Source organism: Uloborus diversus, chromosome 8, assembly GCF_026930045.1.
Source record: "Uloborus diversus isolate 005 chromosome 8, Udiv.v.3.1, whole genome shotgun sequence".
NCBI classification, from domain to species: Eukaryota; Metazoa; Arthropoda; class Arachnida; order Araneae; family Uloboridae; genus Uloborus; species Uloborus diversus.
The window spans coordinates 146,367,737-146,388,641 of record NC_072738.1 but is presented as its reverse complement, the minus strand read 5'-3'; the positions used below and the strand labels follow the sequence as shown (position 1 = coordinate 146,388,641).

At 35.6% G+C, this 20,905-nt stretch overlaps 1 protein-coding gene and 1 long non-coding RNA gene across 2 annotated transcripts; both read left to right on the top strand.

Moving 5' to 3' along the window:
* The first annotated feature begins 1,373 nt into the window (after positions 1–1,373).
* Positions 1,374–13,977, top strand: LOC129228664 (uncharacterized). The gene is made up of 5 exons (XM_054863348.1): positions 1,374–1,463; positions 4,543–4,649; positions 7,691–7,746; positions 10,054–10,220; positions 13,964–13,977. Exons 1-5 carry the CDS (start codon positions 1,382–1,384, stop codon positions 13,975–13,977), a joined length of 426 nt encoding a protein of 141 aa, XP_054719323.1. The 5' UTR covers positions 1,374–1,381.
* An 80-nt stretch (positions 13,978–14,057) lies between these two features.
* Positions 14,058–20,622, top strand: LOC129227589 (uncharacterized). Its single transcript, XR_008580853.1, has 5 exons — positions 14,058–14,193; positions 14,325–14,391; positions 16,454–16,509; positions 17,512–17,611; positions 20,552–20,622. It is a non-coding gene; the product is annotated as an uncharacterized LOC129227589 (long non-coding RNA).
* Positions 20,623–20,905: the final 283 nt, after the last annotated feature.

The window sequence follows — 20,905 nt, the reverse complement described above, 5'->3', positions numbered from 1 at the left end:
TCCACTATCTTTCATCTAAAATTATCTTAGTAACGTAACCTGTAAATAGTTTCTTATAATGTACATACAATCCCCTAACATTCGACTGAAGTATATGGTTCCTGGATAACATTTGTGAATGGAATAAAAAGAAAATACGAGAAGCATTTCGAATTTTGTGGAAACTTCTCTAGGACTTATAAATAGCCTCCGCGCGTGATAAAGTTTTAGTTATGCTTTTAGCTGTCTGAGATTCGTCTGAGCGTCGCTCTGTTTATTGTGAGGCATTTCGCTATGCTTTTTTCTGCGTATTTGGATGTAAATACGTGCGCCATCGTTGAATATACGGTGTTAATTGATGTTTGCCTAATTGCTATGGTGAATTTAGCAGTTGTTAACGATATTTCTTGTATATTGTTGTAAATAAATCTCCAGTGTTTTTCTCAAGAACTGTGTCGTCATTCAAAGAAAGTGCGAAGTTGCATCACGAACTCTTAACAATACAGTCGAACTTGTTTATAACGAACCCTGATTTAAAGAGAACCCAGGTTTTTAGCGAGTAAATCTGAAATACATTGAAACCTGCGCAAGTTGATCACTCTCGGTGCACTACTTTAGTGGTCAACTTCAGAGGTTGATTTATATGATAAGGGCTGATTCCGTACCTGAAAAAGGCGATCAACTTAGACGGGTGGTCAACTTACAAGAGTGGTCAACTTCACTGGTTTTACTGTACTTGGTTGGTCTAATGTTAAGTCTATAGGACAGGAGCATAACTCGCTTTTAACCAGCAAACCCCGTTTAAAGCGAGCAATATGTTTGTGATTCGTAACATTTCTATTAACTTCCAGCTCAGCGTATTCTTTTTTGGTAAATTTTCTTTAACATTCCAAAGTCAACAAAAGTTAGTAAAAAAACATAAATCCTGTGAGCAAGCGATGACAGCACTTTTTTTTCATTAGTAGAGTAAAGAAACATTTAAAAATTATATCGTCACCTTAGAGCAACAGTAAGATATCTTAGTGTTATTTCTCGGATTACATATCTTACTGTTGCTTTGAGGCGACGATATGTGTGAGTATATGTGTATTCCTCAGAAACAATGATATAAGATAGACATTTAAACAGTTCAAAGCAAAGTAATCAACTTGTTTGGAAATGTACAGTGATCGAAATTAAGAAGAAAAAAAATACAACTATGAGGAATTTTTTATTTTTTTTATGCACTCGCTTAGTACGAGCACTCGGTTATAACGAGCAAGTATTGTCGTCCCTTGAAGTTCGTTATAAGGGAGTTCGACTGTACTTGCAAAAAAATAAATGTTTGTTTTTGACATTTTTAGAGAAGTGCAAATTGAAAAATTATATCAGTAAATGTGCAGCTCGAGGTCAGATCTGTGTTATGGATCATTTGTACAACGCCATCTGCAAATGTCCACCGACGACTGCATGGAATGAAACAACACAAAGATGTGATATTTTAAGTAAGTAAGAAGAATTAATTTCGGTTTGATATTTTCTTATTTGTGTTTGTTTTCTTTTGAGAAATGGAAGGATTTACGAACACAAAATGAAGTTTTCTAAAAGATGTCCCCTTTACGTTCTATGGTATAATTTATAGATTCGGCTTCTCTTAACTACGTCCAACTTTTCCCCCTTGTTTATTATGTGTGCAGGAAAACGAATCTTAATACAAAAGTAACTAAAATTGGACCATTATGCGAAAGTTGCGTGAAGTCACAAAAGGTTCCAAATGGCATGACAATAACGTAGCGTCATCGTAAAGTCGTAAAAAGGTTTTCGCAACAGTACAAATGACAAACCGCGGCTAGATTACAATGTGACGTAACAGTGACGTCTTCATAATGCTACAAATTATCTGCATTCATTATGCCAATGCATGAGCCTGGTCGATGCATCGGTTGAGCCCTAATACTTTATTTTAAACTAGTGGTACCCGCACGGCTTTGCCCGTAATAGAAAAATGAAAAGGTCTTTTGGTTCGCCTGTATATTTACAAATAATGTATGGTGAATTTTCTCGCCAATCGCCTTGTACCCATTTTACGGTTCCACGTTATGATAATTTCGTATCTCGCCAATTGGCTTGTGCCCATGTTACGGTTCCGCGTTATGATAATTTCGTAATTTACTTGTCCATCTTACGATAGTTTTGTTCCTAAAATTGGAATAGAAAAAGAACCACATCGAATTTTAGAAAAATCGCTTCGAGGTGCCCACCCTCATGCTACAAACTAGCTTTGTGCGAAATTTCATGAAAATAGGCCCTATGCGCGTCACAGAGATACAGACGTCCAGACATCCTCCGGACATCCAGGCAGAGAGACTTGCAGCTGCTTTATTATTAGTAAAGATAAAGACTCTCCAAAAAAAAAAACTTTTCAGCTCTAAATGCAGAGATTAATATCATACAAATCAGAGGTTCCGAAATTGGGTGCCGCGACACTCTCGGGTGCCGTAGGAGGAGGCGAGGTATCAATATATAAATATGTAACAGTAGCATGCCGTAAGAAAATTCTAATTTATCATCATTTTACCTACTTTACATCATTAATTCGAACACACTTGAAACAAACTACTGCTAAGACTAACTACATTTGCATCCTGGTCCTATTCTATTTACACATAATGCCATTTGAGGCAGCGAGAAGCAAAGGGATGTAAGTAGATATTTTCAAGTTTCGAGTAAAACGCGTTTAAAGTTCAGGTCCTAAGTAGGCTGTCATTGAATTTCTTTTTCTAAATCATGATGTATAGCAGCACCAACCAGAGCTACTAGTACCATCTCTTGCCCCAAGAGAGAGGAGAGGTTCCCCTACCACCCTTACTGTTCATCTCCAAATTTTTAATTTTGTCACTTACATCCTTTTCTTTCACACTGCTCCACATGGTGCCTCAAATCGGAAAAGTTTAAAAATCCCTGCTATAAACTAAAGTTTCAGTTTTGAGTATTTCTGCACTTGTGCTGATTTTAATCATAAATCAAATCTATAGTAATAATATAAAGCTGAAGAGTTTGTTTGTTTGAACGCGCTAGTCTCAGGTACTACTGGTTAGAATTTAAAAATACTTTTTGTGTTGAATAGTCCATTTATTGAGGAAGGCTATAGGCTATATAATATCACGCCATATGACTAACAGGAGTGTAGCAGCAGTAAATCTCTCCAAAGGATAAAATGAAGTCCCCAAAAAGCGTCTGTGTGTTTGAACTCGCAAAACTCGAGAACTACCCTACCGCTTTTGATGAAATTTTCACAGTTTGCTCCTTTAAGTCCTGAAAAGGTTTGCAGACCAGTTCGAATAAAATTCGATGAATAGTTCTTTTTTTATTCCAATTTACGTCCAATTTTCACATAAATTCTCAAATATGGGGGTGAAAAATGACTTGCACATATTAATATTACATGTTGTTAGAAAGGGTAGAATTTTCCGCGTTCTACGCAATTCGTTTCAATGCTCTAATTTTATTACGGCGGGAGTTATTTGCGTTTTTAGCTCGAATTTTTTTAGGCTTAGCTGAAAATTTAGGCACTACTTTCTTCATTAAATAAATCAATAAAAAATGAAGGAATTGTCCCACAGCTTTCTTTTTGACGCCATTGAAAGAAACGACCTTTTTTACTGCAGATCTAACTCGACCTATGGTCGAAGAAATAAGCTTTTATCTCGAAAGGAAAAAAAGTTACAAGCCTTTTTAAATAAAGTTTAAGAAATCTCGATTTCATTCAAATTGTGAACCATTTTCTTTCGCATTTTAATTCCTTAAATTTATTTTATTTTGCGTTTCCATGGTGACGCATTTTAAATCCATCTTTCTGGATTTAATTTTTTAAAAGTATTTTAATATCTGTCGTCATTATTTGGAAGGAAATCATGATGTTTTTTTCTATTTATTTTTTACGCCGGATTGTTGAATATACGTCACTTGACACAATTTTTCTTTTCAAGGTAAACCGGGCAATGCCGGGCAACGCAGCTAGTTGAAATTAAATCAATGATAATCATGATGCATTTTTCATTGCATCGATAGCTAAATACGTTTTTGCCAGTACAGCTTTGTCGGTAAAATGCTTTACCAGCAAACGGTAGGGTCTCGGGTTCAAAACCGGTTGCGGGTGGGAAGATTTGCCAAATTTTATGAACTCATTTAAAAAGTAATTAATTTAAAACTGAAGGGTTTTCAATTATTTTTGTTATTGATTTTTTTTTTTTTAGATTTCCTAGTTTAACGGAAAACATTTATGTGGAAAAGAGTGTACTTTTTACAACGTATATATCATGTATATACCATGTACTTAAAATGGTTTTTTTAATATATTGTTGTTTTATTAACGCGGGGCAGAGCTAAAAATAAATAAGGGAAAGTATAAATTGTTTCTAAATATTATTACTGACCCAGGCAACGCTGGGTATGTTTGCTAGTCCATAATACGAATTTTAATTTGATGCTCTCATTCACGTCCCAGTAAACATTTTCGAAAGCATTCTTTATAGATAACTTCAGAACACTGTAGGAATTATTTTTTGTTGCAATCCATTTCAGACGAAAACATACTCATGATGCAGAATTTACCAGTTATTAAGAAAAAATACATTCAAGAAGATGGTTCCTTGGATAAAGTGATGCTGAATGTTGACATCGTAAATGCGGTATGCATTCTTTAATTATTACTTCCAGAGTTTATGCGCACTGCAAAATATAATTAATTACTAATGAAACTTCATCATAATTTTACAATTTAGGAGAATTTCCACCTTCAGCTCAGTCACTCCTATGCCAGGCTGATGAGTGCTAATAAGAACGAAACTGCAGTCCTCGGCTGGAATTGACTGGGCTGGCGGTGTATTTCATGTATTTCCGCTTTAGCCCTGGCTATAGAGGGCAACTTACTGAATATACCTGCCATTCCTTCAATTCTCGAGTTGAACCGAACCATTGTTTCGGTCACTCGTCTGGTCAGTGCTAATTCTGTATTAGCTACCAGTTTATTTGGCATTCTAAGCTTCGTTAAGTGGTTTTCCACCTCCAGCTCAGTCACTAATATGCCCGGCTGATGAATGCTAATAAGCACGAAACTGCAGTCCTCGGCTGGAAATGACTGAGCTGGCGGTGTATTTCATGAATTTTGCTCTAGCCCTGGCTATAGGGCGGTAACTTACTGAATATGATTTGCCTTCAATTCTCGAGTTGAACCGAACCATTGTTTCGGTCACTCGTCTGGTCAGTGCTAATTCTGTATTAGCTACCAGTTTGTTTAGCACTCTAGGCTTCCTAAGAGGTTTTCCACCTCCAGCTCAGTCACTCCTATGCCGGGCTGATTACTGCTAATAAGCACGAAATTGCAGTCATCGGCTGGAAATGACTGAGCTGGCGGTGTATTTCATGTATTAGAAGAATTTGTTTTTAAATTTGTGTTAACGCTAATTAATCAGGCTACGAATGTTTTAATAGTTAACTTAGGATAACATTTATTTTGCAACGTTTTAAAAACCTGTCGCCTTTGCACTTCTGGGATTAATTCCGTCTATTTTTCGCGAAAGAAGTAAACCTGCTGTTGATGTAAGAAGACGAAAAATGCCCAACATGTGAAACATTTACCGAAGGAAAACTATGAGCTCTTTACGAGCACATTTATAAAGTAAATGTAATAAACCGACTCAAAGGTGGGAGTTCGGGATATTTTTTTAGATTCTTGTCAGTTTTAACAAACCAAGAAAAAGATTTTCCTGAATGGAGATTTTTTCTTACCAAGCCTATAGTGATTTGGTTTTTACTTCCTTTTACAAAAAAGGAAGTATTGTATTCGCGAAAAAATTTTCGGCCTTAATTTCCATTTTCCTCACCCTTGAATGAGTGTTGAGTCTTTTTTCGAAACGACCACACGTGGATATATGCCTAGGAACTTATACACACCCGAAATATCCATTTTAACGACCTCCGAGTTAATTGCAACAAATTTTCTCGTGACGTCCGTATGTACGTATGGATGTGCGTTTTGTGTGTAGGTATATCGCGTAACTCAAAAACGGTTTGTCCTAGAAAGTTGAAATTTGGTACGTAGACTCCTAGTGGGACCTAGTTGTGCACCTTTAATTTTGGTTGCATTTGAATGTTCCTAAGGGTTTTTTTTGCCCCTTTTTAGGGGGAAATCATTGTTAATTTCGATGTAAACTCAAGTGGTGTTATAATTTGTCGGACACTTGGCAATATATCGCCAGTCTTTTGGTCGCCAAGTTTTGTCGCCAACTTGGCGACACATTTGGCTATTTTTTTTTTTTTTCAATTTCAAATTTGATTTCAATTTTGCCACTGTTGGTGATGTTTAGAGAGTAAACAGTTGAATCACATTAAAATTGGCAATAATGGGGAAATGACATTAAATTGGAGTAAAAGAAAGTCATGTGATGCACACATCAGCTTGTTTGGTCGGCGCATAAACGTCGTCTTTGTTTTTATTTGAAAGATTGCTTCCGGGCCAGCTTAAAAACTCGTTCGAAACGTACATTTTTCTTAGGATGACTTTGGGTAAATGTTGTGAGAGAATTTTTAAATTCTCGTAAGCAGGCACTTTACAAAAGTCTTTAACTGTCGTGCTGAACCTACACCAAAGACGGTTACAAACTACCAGTGGCGCACACAGAAATTTTGCAAGGGGAGGGTCCAAGATCGAAAGCCTCATTCTCATATCATAACCCCAATACGCCGTCAAACATATTGACTCGATTTTTTTTTATTCTCAAGAACTAAATACAGTAAAAAATAACTTTTGAACAAATAATTAGCATTATTGAATGAAATATACTTAAATAAATTACCAGAAGGCAAAATAATATACGCATTAACTTTTCTCATAATTAAAAAATGGATTCAAGAAATCAAATTCATCTTTGCGGAAGCACCATATGATTATAGAAGTTCATAGAATCTCATTTGATGTAATCTGTAGTTACAAAATTAAAAACATGTTTTTTTGGGGTCTTCAATTTATAATCACCATTCTGCTTGTTATAGGCAATTCGTTATAGGAAAAGTGCGCAATATTTTAAAAAATCTTTTATCATGAGGATTTTTTTTCACTTATTAGAACTGAGACTTTGACTATGACCTTTGGGAGGGGTCCGGACCCCCTGGACCCCTCCCTTGTGTGCGCCACTGCAAACTACCATTTTATGGGGAAGTCATGGTGAAAATTGACCACTCCCCAATGAAAGAATCTGCGGTTTTGGTTACGAAAACTTCTAAAACTGCTTGAATGTCAACTAAAAACACCAAATCGGTGAGGAATAAGATACATAATAAAGCATAAACGTTGTTAAATGATTTCAAAAGCAGGAAGTAGTATTTCAAATATTTCATTTTTAAAAAATAATCAATTAATTGAAAAGATTACGATATCTAAGAAGAAAGAAATGGTTGACATTTTGTTCACAAAGTGTTAAGACAAAATGGGAATGGATAATATTGTCGACCGTTTAGTAGCGGTCATGACCTCCATGACCCTTCCCCTGTATCCGCCCCTGCCCTACATTTGATTTTTAATTTTTATAATCGGTATTTTTGATTTAAAAATGTATTTGTCCTTCGAACGTAAGCGTTTTAACAGGATCTGTGTTCCCGAGTTCATGCGAGAACTATAAGTATTAGGTTTAATAGAATTTTATTTTCTGAAAAACATTTCTTTTGATTTTAGATGAACACAGTGTATCCAAAGAAAATCCTGGATTACGCTTACTTGTTGAACTACACGTAAGTAAACACTGTTTCTCATTTCAGTTTGATTTTTGTATTTTAAGGAAACAGAACACAATAATCACAAAATACAAAAATAATTATTCTCAAGTATTTGAGTTTTAAGGAAACTTTTATAGAATATTTTTAAAGTTATCCGACTTAGCCCTACAAAAAAAGCATTCGTCAATTAATCAAACTACGATACATCTGAAACACACTTCCAGCTCAGTCAACTCCAGCCGAGGACTGCAGTTTTGTGCTTATTAGCACTCATCAGCCCGGCATAGGAGTGACTGGGCTGGAGGTGGAAAACCTCTTAAGGAAGCCAGCCCAGAGTGCCAAACTGGTAGTTAATACAGAATGTTGCACCATTGTATTAGCTACCAGTTTGTTTGGCACTCTAGGCTTCTTTGAGATGTTTTCCACCTCCAGCTCAGTCACTCCTATGCTGGGCTGATGAGTGCTAATAAACACGAAACTGCAGTCCTCGGCTGGAATTGACTGAGCTGGAAGTGTGTTTCATGTATTTCTGCTTTAGCCCTGGCTGTACGGTGGTAACTTACTGAATACGATACACTTGTTCCAGATTAGTTTCCATAATTAAACCTTTATTTTAAAAAATAACTTTCTGTTTAAAATATTTTAAATTTTGGTCAAAAGGTGGTAAAAAAAAGGGAGTCATGGAGAGGATCTACCAGCAGGGCTCTAAATCCGTAATATTTTAGAATTCGTGTTTTGATCAGACCAACCGATGCCAAGGCATGCCCTTGGAATGTCAGTCTTTCAACTGAGATATCCCTTGTTCATTTGAAAAATTTTTGATTGCATTTCTTTCTTGAAGGAACAAAAGATTGTTTATATATTGCTCTCTTCGTAAAAACTTGACATTTATATTTCGTGTCCTCTCGGTTTCTATTGTCTTTGTGATTGGTCGACCTGTTGCATTTACCCATTTTAATATCGTTGAATAACAGATTAAAACAAAATCACACAACTTTGATTTTCATGTTTAAACTCATCCGAAGCTAACCCCTAAGGTTTTACACAAAGAACTTAATGTTCTGTCAAGAAATTCAAGGATTTTAGAAACTTAAACATTTTTAAGCTTTGATACAAGAAGATAAGCTGATCTACAACGCCATAGAAGCAAAAAGGTAAATTTACCATGTACATACTTCGTTTCAGAAACGTTTAAAAAGGGTTATGAACAACATTTTAAAACGTTTGTGGAACGTCACGTGTGCTACCTCAGTTGCACTTGCAATATCGTTTTACCTTAACACCGTCCAAAAATGTGCAATAATTCAAAATCTTTTGCTCTTTCGACTCATCCATGTTTTTAAAAAATCTGTCGTCTGTTCTGCAGTTATTTGAAGAACTTTAATTTTTCAATTGTGCAATATCTACTGGTGTTGATAATAACACATTTTTTAGCGCGTTGAATGAAAAATATTTTCACATTTAAAACTTGCTTCACTACTTGAACTCGCGATATTGTTATTGCTGCATTCTGCTTCATTTCTTGCACTATGGCTATCGGTTCTGTAGAAGTTTCACTGTAATGTACTTTTCATAACTCCACACTGTAAGGATGTGCATTCTTTTCAAACTTTATGTAGCCTAAAACCTTAAGTTTAAATTTCAACATCACATTGATACAATCGATTGCTTAAAAAAAGCATAAACTTTGTTTATGCTTCCTTTTTGCTTCTTTTTACAAAAAAGGAAGCATTGTATTCGCGAAATACTTTTCACTCAAAAATCGACCTTAATTTCCATTTTACTCACCCCCGAATGAATATTGAATTCGGGGTTCAAGTTTTCTTTCGACTCGACCACACGTGGATAAGTAAGCGCCTAGGAACGTATAGACACGCGAAATATCCATAATGATGATTCCCGAGTTAATTACAACGAATTTTTTCGTGACGTCTGTATGTACGTATGTATGTATGTCGCATAACTCAAGAACGGTAAGTTCTAGAAAGTTGAAATTTGGTACGTAGACTCCTAGTGGGATCTAGTTTTGCAACTCCCCTTTTTGTTGCATTCGGTGTTTCTGAAGGGGTTTTGCACCTTTTTTGGGGGAAATCATTGTTAATTTCAATGTAAACTCTAGTAGTGTTATAATTTGTTGGACACTTGACGATATATCGCCAGTCTTTTAGTCGCCAAGTTTTCTCGCCAACTTGGTGACAAATTTGGCGATTTTTAAAATTTGTTTTAATTTAGCCACTGTTGGTGATATTTAGAAAGTAAATTATTGACTCACTATAAAATATGCAAGTAATGAGGAAATGACATTAGCTCGTTCTTTTTTAGGGAATCCTCGCATGTTGTAAAGTGCAATGTGATTGCTCAATTTAGCGGCCCGACGAAGTATGATGCTAAACGTTACACTTTCTATGCAGATCTTCAACTAAATTGCAGTGACTGCTCAATGTATCTGCTACCCCCAATACTTCTGGATAAGCAGTCTTTCAAGGACAGTAAGTATTTCTTTTTCTGCGTCAATCCAGCCAGATTCAAGTGACGACTATACTCGACACTTTTCATTTGTTTTGATACTCCTATCTAAGGCTCCTGTATATACGATAGGGTATGTCATATTTTTTTTTTTTTAATATTTACTTGCGCAACTAGGATGCACCGTGTTTTCCCCCTAGAAATTCATTTCTAATATTATTTTTGAAAAATATTAAGGTTTAGCTACCGTGAAACGAGCAACAAAGTTTGAAAGAAAGGTAAAAAATGGCCAATTTGCAAAATTTTTATGAAAATAAAATGTTTGAAATTTTTGTTCTAATACCATTCAAATGCTTTCTTTTAACACTCTTTACACATGTTTTTATGATTAACTAAATTTCTTTAAAGTTTTTAGTTCGCGAATAAGCTGTAAATTTTCGTGAAATCAACCAAAATTCGATTTTTTCATCTTATCTTGAACATTGCAGCATTTCGTCTGAAAAAGTGCAACAATATTAACCCTAGAGAAGTCGCGCTTCGGTCGATTCCCCGTCCGTTGTCAGATATTTCACTCTATCCCACCACCCCTTATTCTAATAATGGGGCCCATCTGTGTAGCTGAAGGTCAGACTCTCTCCAGCCCACACACTTAGTTCTGAGAATTTTCTTCGGTATTTCAAGGTTGCATAGCTTTTGGAAATGTATGTTGGTCAACTAGACCAATAGCGCGCCATCCTAGTCAGGTGTCAATTTCTCCCTTTCTTCTGCTTTCGTCTCACGGATCGCTACGGCGGGGAAAAGACCGAAGCGCGAGCACTAGCGTAACAAAAGGAAACGCGACTTCTCTAGGGTTAATTTCCCAATAAATGTGCACTACGTGTTAGTTAGATCCACGTATACATAACCTTTTTTTTTTGTTATAATTTCTATCAATCGTTTAATAATTTCAATATTACGAGCGAAACAGCGCGGAACTTTACACACATTCGAATCAAACGCGCCAATAGCAGCTCATAGACAGGTGGCGATCTTCTCTTATTTCGCGAAGCAGGTAGGTTCATGGAGGTAGTATTACTACTTCCATGGGTAGGGTATTTATCTAGTAAGTGTGACGTTTTATCTTTTAACTCGGCTTTCCTTCCGCGCTTCGTGACGTCACTGTCAGCTTAAGTTGCAAGCAAGTATAGAAGAATATTTCGATTTCGATTCCGAGTCACAACTGACTACAACTGTATTTATGTCGAGGACTGCATACTAAGTGCCTTGCCTCCGTTATTTTTTATACCGAGAGATGGCAGCACCATCACCGGATTGAACAGTTAATGAGAATTTAGAACTAGACCAGGAGCTAATACCTACCTGGTGCTAGCACCCCCAGAGGTATCGTTTCACTTGGAGAACATTGAGACCACGAGCATATTTAACGTCGCCCAGTCCCCTTTAATGACGACGGTGGATCTTTGACTATCGAGGTTCGAACTCGGGACCCTCCGGCCCCGAATCCGACACTCTACCGATCGGGCTGCCACGGCTCTATAGAAGAATATAAAAACCGAAACTCGTTCCGATAACGTTCTATCTCTCTTATTAGGGTTGAAACAAAAGTTATTTCATCTTAGATATTAATTATCTCATAATATTTGATAAAAGCTACAAAAAATGAATTTGTTGTTAACTCAAGGACTGAATTGTTTTTTTTTTTTTAAATTACTTTCAGTTACTTTTCAAAACCTGGATTTTTGCTCTGAGCCTCTGAAAAACTACCTGTGTGGTCCAGGAAGTGGATGTAAAGACAGGACATGCTCTTGTAACAAAGGATACAGGATAACGGAAAGCAGTGTACAAGTAGCCGAAGATTTTTCACTTTTCAGATGTGAAGGTAGGCATAAAAATAAACATAAGTATTTTATAACTAAAATTTTTAACTCAACATCAGAAAAGAAAAAAAAATGCGTGGCATTGTGTAATATAGATGTGAAAAATCTTCTGTCATGACTTTTTAACCCCCGGAACAAAAAGGAAGGGAATGGGGAAGTAGAAGTTTGACGTGTCTGTCCGGAACTGCAGCTTTTAAACAGATGAATCGATTTTGATAATCAGGGTCAACGAAGGGCTATGTCAGCCTCGTCGGAATCTAACGGCTGGCCCTTGGAAGGGCCCGTTCGGAATCCAGGTAGAATTAAATTTTACATGTTTTTTAAGGACAGAGACAAAAACTTACCCGGCAACCAAACTATGGGCCCGCCTTTGCTCTCGGCGGCCCTGTTGATAATTCCTGTTTTATTTAAAAGGTGGATTGATTGAGAGTGTAGAGCATTAAAGAACACTCTCGATCACATCAACACTCTACACTGTTAAAAATTTTTCGTAAAATTTACGGTAGTTGTTACTGGCATCCATGTTGCCAGTAACTATTACCGTAAAAATCAAATGTTACTGTAAAATTTTACGGTTTCCTCGGTAGGCCACAGCAACCAATTGGAGCTGGGATCGCTTATTTTTTCGGTATAAATAACCGTAAAAATCAGCGATGCGTTAAGTCCGCCATTTTACAGTAACAACTGCCAGAAAATATTCCTGAATTTTTAACAGTATGTCTCACCTTTGTAAAACTTTAATTACCGAAGGTACAATTAAAAACAGAGTCTGAAGTGGCTTAATTGGCTAATGCGTCTGTTTCTGCAAAAATGGCTTAAATAGGTGTAGGGTAACGATAGGCCCGTGAGACCAATTTTAAGTTTTATGGTCAAAAGCAAAATTTTTCTGCGTTTTCAGGGCGGTTATTCCAAGCTGGTCAGCTTGCGAGATCGAGATTCTCACTCACGTGATCGGTTGTGACGTAGAAATGTATCAAAGTAGCATTTTAATCTACTCGAACTTAGCTTGCGGCTATTCTCAACTACTTTGCGACATTTCTACGTCACAGCCGATCAAGTGAGCGAGAATCTCGATCTCTCAAGCTGACCAGCTTGGAATGACCGCCCAGGAAGAATAAATCGCAAAATTTACTCCCCCCCCCCATTACGTCACTGGTGATGTTCACACTTTAAATCGTAATATCTTATTTCAAAAGCGTCTTATAGTTCTACCTAAAAACATAGGAAAACGGCACCAGCCCCAGAACATTCTTAAGACAGCTCTTAGGTTAACTCAATTTTCTGAGCCTTCCAATGAATTTAGACTTTCTAAATTATTATTTTTCTCTAATGCAACAACGTATCATCTAAAGTTTGGCTGCTTCTGGATCCTCTGAATTAGTCAATTCTATTGTTATTTGCTCAATTTCGAAAAAAGGTCAGACACCCCAGTAACAGACATCGAAAAACCAGATGGGGATCATACACGGATCTGATAATATGCAACAACAGATAGGATGAAGAAAGGATGAGTAATGGACAGAATTCCCCTTTTCTCTTCAAAATGTGCAAAAGTTCTTTATTTTTAGATCTAAAACCTTATTCCATTCAAATGAGCATGAAACACCGACAAAACTCGCGGTGTCTGTTCATAACCTTCCACCACTGCCTTGTAAATTCCAACTGGCTCATAAAATTCACTCTGATAAACATTAGATGGTTGTACCGCATTCATGGGCCACAGCAACGTCAGTTTTACCCTCCTGAAAGGGTTACTATTTAAATCCAAACTTATAACTGACTGTTACTGGACCCTTGTCTGTTACTGCTGACCTTACCCTAGAGCTATTTAATAATGTGAGTGGTATTAATACCAGCAATTATAGTTTATGAATTACTTTTGCTTTTAGGTAATACTTTATAATATATAATTTATGACTCATAAATTCCTTTATCCTATACAATTTCTATATATTTTTATTAGACATTGACGAATGTCTAGAAAAAACTGATGAATGCACTAAAAACACTACCTGCGTCAACATTCCTGGGGGTTATTTTTGCAACTGCAAGCAAGGTTACAAGAAATTATCCGACACCTTACCTTATAAGAACACTCCCGATAAAGAAGGTTGTGTTGGTGAGTAAATGTATTATAACATTTATATTAGTCATAGTCTCATATATGGACGTGACCCAATGTTGCTCTGAAAGCCTCATATATTTCATCTGCAATATTTTTCTCAAAAGAAAACTTGATTACACTTTCAGATTTTTGTTACCCAAGCCCGTGCAAGAAAGGAGCCTGCCACTTGAAAGAGAAGGGATTCGATTGTAGGTGAGAAGCCAATGTTGTCAATTCATTCCTTTAAAAAGTACTCCTACTTCTATAGCTCCTACTTCTATTTCTTATTGCTTTGTATTCTAACAAGGGCGCCCATATAGGGGGGCAAGGGAGGGCTCGAGCCCCCCCCCCTTTGAAATTAAAACTTCTTTGCTTTTAGTACTTTTTTCTTTGCAAGAATGTAAAAACATTTCTTCTCCAGTCATTAATGAATAAGTTATTAAAAATGTCAAATTTTAATGACTCTAATCTGTCCTGAAATTAGTTTCCACGGGTAAAATATTTGAGCCCCCCCCCCCCCTTGCAACTTTGCATATGGGCGCCCATGTATTCTACCGATGTTTTTTACTCTTCAGACTTTGAGGTAACTGTGTGTGACAAACTATCAACCATACCTAACATAATGTTGTTGAAAAAAAAAGCGACGGTATTTAAGACTACCCTGTATATTTCACTCGCACCAAGAGCAATTCTAAGGAAATAATCTAAAATTATGTTTTTGTTTTCATGTAACTTTTTAGTATCTTCACATTATACAGTGAAACCTCCGAATAGCGGACAGTCAAGGGACTAGAAGTTTTGTCCGTTATTGGGAGGTGTCCGCTATTAGGAGGAACTACTTAATTTACCTTTTTCAAAATGGGCTGTTAGAATTCAAATGGCCTTTGTAGAACACAATCGAAACAATTGCGAAAGGTTTACTACATTTTACGTCAAGTGTAATTAATCTGTTTTTTCTTAATAAAGATATACTGACAGCACACACTTGTCTTAAAAAGCATTTAATCAATTAAAGTATTCAGTTAAAACAGTTTGACATCTCTTTTTTGCATTACCAACGGCGGCGATTCGGCGGAGCAACCCCCCTCCCCCCACACACTTTTTATGGTTAATTTATTTTATCTCGAGTATCACTATTGCATGATTGACAGTTGGCAATATGACCTTGAATATGGGCAAATCTTTTTCATATCTAAAAATTAAACAACCCAACGAAACCACGGCGCCATAAAGCCGACTACTACCGGCGCAGGTCTGCTCAATTGCATCTCCCGAGACCCCCACTTAGAAAAAGCGCTCAGTTTCTTCTTTTTTATCTTAACTTTTGAATAGTTATTGTGTACAAAATTCATTAAAATCTTAAAAACGTACGTTAATTGTTAGGCTGACATCAGTTTTCACTTATCTGCTTCAATACTCTCAAAACTAGCCGTTACAAAATTGTGACTTTTTTTTCTTTTTCATTTTTTGCTACCCACAAAAAGTTCCATGCCTTTTAGTTCTTTTTTTTCTGCCCCCAATTTTTAAGCCCCAATCGCTGCCTCTGCCCCTTACCACCTTTTTAATTCCAAGAAACAGTGATAAGGAAATGACGGGGGTGGGGGTGGAATATCAGTTGTGGAGGATGAAAAGCTTTGTAAGGCAAGCAGTTACCAAAATATTCCGTGAAAAGAAAAAAAAACCGGAAGCGCTACGATCGCAAGGAAATTTTTTGTGAAATAACTGTCCGTTATTCGGAGTGTCCGTTATTCAGAGTGAATTACATGGAATGGCCTATATTGAGGGACTGGGACTTGAAAAAATGTCCGTTAATTAGAGGTGTCCGTTATTCGGGAGTGTCCGTTAAGGGAGGTTTCACTGTAGTACAGTTTGCCTAACCCGCCATAGATGGGCCCGCATGTAACTCGATCATGAAATGAGGCTTCTCTGCTCTTTTTTTTTTTGGAGATTCTAAACATGTGGTCAGCATTCTTATGAGAAGAGACTCCAGATTTAGAAATACCATTATTTTTTTAGTATTAGTTTGTCGCTTTATCACATCGCTATACGAACATTATTTTTTAACTTTCATCTCATGACAGTTGGAGTTCAAAAATTTGAAATAAGAACAATTAGTATGCAGAATGTTTTGGATGCAACAGCTTTGTGTGTGTGTGTTTACAATGCAAAAAGTAAAGCTAAGGTGCTAAGTAATTTTGTTTCTTTTTTCTTTTCAACTTTCTATTTATCTTACGTATACAACCAATCTTAAATGTTTTTATTTTCCCATTTGTAGCTGTGATGTAGGATACAGTGGATCTTTATGTGACGCAACTGACGAAAACCTCCATAGTAAGTTTATTAATTTGTATATATTATAAGGTCAATTTCATTTGCTGAAAATGTTTTACATTTAACAAAGTAAGAATTACTTAGCATGGGTATTTTCGGAAGCTTACCTCCAAGACTTAAAATTTTAAATTTGACTGAATTTAAACTTAGACAGATTTTCAAAAATTTATAAATTTCATTTCTATGTTTTACTAAAGCCCAGTAAACCTGTCCACAAAAAGCCCAGCTAACCTGGAAATAAGGAAAAACTATTACTTTAGTAGGGTTGTGGGCACTTTGAACAGCTTACCGGAGGAGGTGATAATGAGCAAGGGGGTGGATAGCTTTAAGAGGGCCATTGATCTTCATTGGGGACTAATAAATTGACTAGGACCAGCCTAGTTGGGCCAAGAGCTTTTTGCTGGTCATCACATTTGTATTTGTAATCTGAACGATAAAATCGGCTGTAAAAGAGCAGAGAAAAGCAGCTCATGCACTGTATTCCAAATGATGGTGAGGTGACGGTCTTTCGGTGTCACGAAATGGATAGTTTTTCTCCACTACGAAAATGCTCAACGCGCCTAAAGACGTTTTCGCTTCAAAAATTTCAGTTACTGTCCTTTACCTGCACTCGACAAAATAATATATACATGACTAAAAAGTTGAGTGAGAGAGAGAATCGTTAAAATTACCACCACTTCAATCCTTCTTAAAACTCTCAAACCGCTGATTGAAACCTCAAGACTTTAAGGAGCGAAATAGAATTTGGTGTTGGTATTTTGCTTGCAAGGAAGCTCACGTAGAACTTTATAATGTTCAAAACTGTTTTGTATGAAACTGTTATGCTTTCTTTCTAAGAAAAATGTGACGTACCTATTTTTTTTTATTTTTTTTTCCAAGCATGAAATAGGCTAAATACTTTTAGCCCTCACTGTGTACCAAACAGTTATCTTTCTTGTTCCTTAACTATATCTTGGAAATTCGAAACTTAATCATTAACTTAATCAAAAATGTATTTTACAGAGGCCAACACTAACTCAAAAGTCATTGGAGGAGTTTTAGGAACTCTTCTTGCAGTTATAGTTATTGCCTGCCTCGTCTTTTATTACCTCCAATTTTACAGGTAAGTAAACCTGAATATAACTTCATTTCAGAAAATGACAAAATTAAACGATGAGTGATGTATACCTACATTATGTCAGTAATTTTTGGGTACATCAGAGCTTTTCAGACCATCGTTTTAATTTTTTGGTGTTTTTAAGCTTATGAATTTTAATCCTTTGAGGAAACTTGAATGTCTGTATTGGTTTTCATTTTGCTTGCATTTTTACTCTTTTGGAAAAAAGTCATTTGTAACGAGGGCATATACAACATGAATTTAAAAATAAAAGGCAGTCGCGGTCCTGACAGACAGAAACTTAGCTTTTATTGACTAATGTATATACTACTGCCCAAAATCACAAGAAATTTGAGAAATATAACCTTTTTTACAATGATACTTCTTTTTTATCTTTTCAACTGTTATTTAATTGTATAACTTAAAGAGAAGATGTTACTAATTTATTGAAAAAAAAAAAAAAAATAGTGACGAAACTCCTCCACAGAAGAGATAATAAATGAATGAAACTAAGCCAAAAAGCATTTTATGTGCCTCTAGCTTTTACAATCAAGGTCACTTTTAGACAAGCTATACGCAGGTTTACTCAATATTTATTCTGATACTTCATGTTGTGAATCTTATTGCGTTTTTAAACTTCACTACCACAATATAATATATTTTTTCTTTGTATGTGTGTGTTCCAATTCTCAAACTTGCAATATTTTGGAGTGAAGTGCTTTTTAATATTAAGAGCTGCACTGATGACGTAACGCCGTTTACGGTGCTGCCTTCTTTGCAAAAATGTTTTGATTTTAACACTAATCCTTATTTTTTACCTTACTTTTTCGTATTACTTCTCCGACAATGTATAGCAAACGCTAAGTGAAATTAGCATGTTTGTTAACGCATCAAAGTTAATGTATTTTTAATCAAAAATCATTTTTATCAAAATAAATGCATATTATTGTCAAAAATAATAATGGGAGAATCAAAAAAATTATACTCCACAAAGGAATACAAGGAGTTAATAGCGCGCATACGGATTATTAAGACAGTAATAGTCCTCTAGGATGTGTAGTGTAGTATGCATACTGATCACCTATTTTGAACGATGCAGGGAATGTGGAGCTATGGGGGAGGGTGGCCCAAAGCTGGTAGGCCTTCCTATGGTACCGCCGCTAACACACTATGGGGGAGGGTCCCCCCTCCCCATAGTGTGTTAGCGGCGGTAGACATATGTCGTGTTTACCCGAACACCCCGAGTTATTATCAGTCCCAGCAAAGCAGCAGTGGAGCGGCATGGCGCAACCAGGCTTAAAATATAAAAAAAATGGTACATTAAAAAAATGACATTTTGTAACTCGTGATTAGTCGAAGACCAGCTTATTTTTTTGATTGTCAATAATATTAACTAATTCCGACACTATCCACCTAAAAACTACAATGGTCATTCCGTTTTTTTTTAAATTTTTAATTTAAGGTTAAAAATATTGAAATAAAAAATGTACCTTTAGGCAAAGCGGATATAGGATTTAATCATATATTTATTTAAAATTTCTTGACTCGTGCGCTGACTTAGATTTTCTCTTTCAATAGGATAAGTGTAACTTTAAAAATTTATTTTTTAGGATGGCACAATTAGTTAGTCTATTAATTAACTCAGTTATTTTTTTATGTTTTATAAACAAATGAATTGACTATAAATTAAATAAATAAAACTGTTTTATATTTTTTTTTGCATAAAGGCAGGTAGCCAGTCAACTATTTTTATCATTTATAACTTCATATTTGATTGGCAAATGTACCAAACCGCAATTAGTTAAGCTTACCCGCTTTGGGCTACCTGGTATGGCAAAGCGGGTTGTTAACATGTTTGGTAAATTTGATAATAAATAATTATTAGGTTTGAAATAATAGAAAAATCACTTTTTATTTTGAATTTCGAAGAACCCTGCTCGGAAATAAAACCGAAATTGTTGCAATTAAAATACAAAAACTACAATTTTCGAGCGTTCTTCGTAAACCTACCCACTTTGGGTCACCCTCCCGTATGCCTTTAGCGTAATTCGCTTAACATTTTTAAAAATCAAAACTTTTTTTTCTGCAATGTATTGATACTTATTTGGAACTTTTCTTTTATTCTTCTTGAATATGAAATTTTTTCGTGCGTTGATAAATACATACATAAATAAATTTGTTCAGTTACTTGACTTTACTCAAATTAAAATTGACAAAAGTATGCTCGAGTTCACATGATGTATATATGTAATAAAGGTTATCGTGGTGTTATCATTATAGCGATACATCATTATACATATACCTAAAGGTACCACGGTATCGAAAGGGACAATATGGCTAAATTTTCCTTACATTTATGTAATAAAATTATTAAGGGCTGAGAGTTTAACGTTTGTTTACCTAGTGAATGTTATTGGCTCGTGTGATTTTCTTTTTTTTTTAAATGAAGTTTACCTGTCACATGTGAGGTGCATTTTTGGACATCAGCTGTAGAGTTCCAGAAATATATCTTTCAATTCCGCTGTTGCAAATTATTTATACACATTCTCTTCTTTTCCTACTCATTTTTATTTGTTGTTAGTTTCAGAAAGAAAAAAAAAAGCGTGCAATTCCACGAAAATCAGCCATTTTTGTCTGACCTGTATTAGTTCTATATATCGCGTCAAAAGTAATCTTAAAAAAAAATGTAATAAACAAAGGTTTTATTCTGAAAAACAACATATTCACGTGCGATGTTTTGGGCATTTTTTTTAATTAAACAGTTTGCAAGTTAATATAGATCTGACAAATGCAGGACAAAGTTTCTGCTTTCTCGTAAAATGGCCTATGAATATAAGTGTTTAGGATTGGAAGTTTTACAGAAAATTAAAAGAGGAAATACAGAAAATTAAAAAAAAATATTCATCATTAAAATCTATTCAAAACCTTTTCCCTTTCTTTTAATAGAAAGCGTAACAGGAATGACTCAGACAGAAGTTTAATTCCTACTCGTATGCAAGCTGATGACACAGAATTGGTAAAAAAAAAAACTATCATTTTAATTTGATTTAAAAAAATAACTTTCAAAGCAGTGCCTTAATTGTCGACTCTTTACTTCTTTTCAGGCCGAAAGATCAACTGGAATATCAAATCCTATATGTGAATAGAAAAAAGGTATCCTTTATGAAAGACAGAGGAATAGTTATAACACTATATATTGTACATTCCGGATGATTCAACGCGTCTACAACTTCAAAGTTTGGAATTGCCTTACATTTGACTTTGACTGCAATGAATGAATATTAAGACAGTCTATTGAAC

Bases quoted from the DNA above. Each gene is read 5' to 3' on its own strand.
- LOC129228664 (XM_054863348.1), top strand. From the start codon at position 1,382: ATGGATCATTTGTACAACGCCATCTGCAAATGTCCACCGACGACTGCA. The intron at 1,464-4,542 runs GTAAGTAAGAAG...AATCCATTTCAG, and splicing joins ACAAAGATGTGATATTTTAA to ACGAAAACATACTCATGATG. The intron at 4,650-7,690 runs GTATGCATTCTT...TTTTGATTTTAG, and splicing joins ATGTTGACATCGTAAATGCG to ATGAACACAGTGTATCCAAA.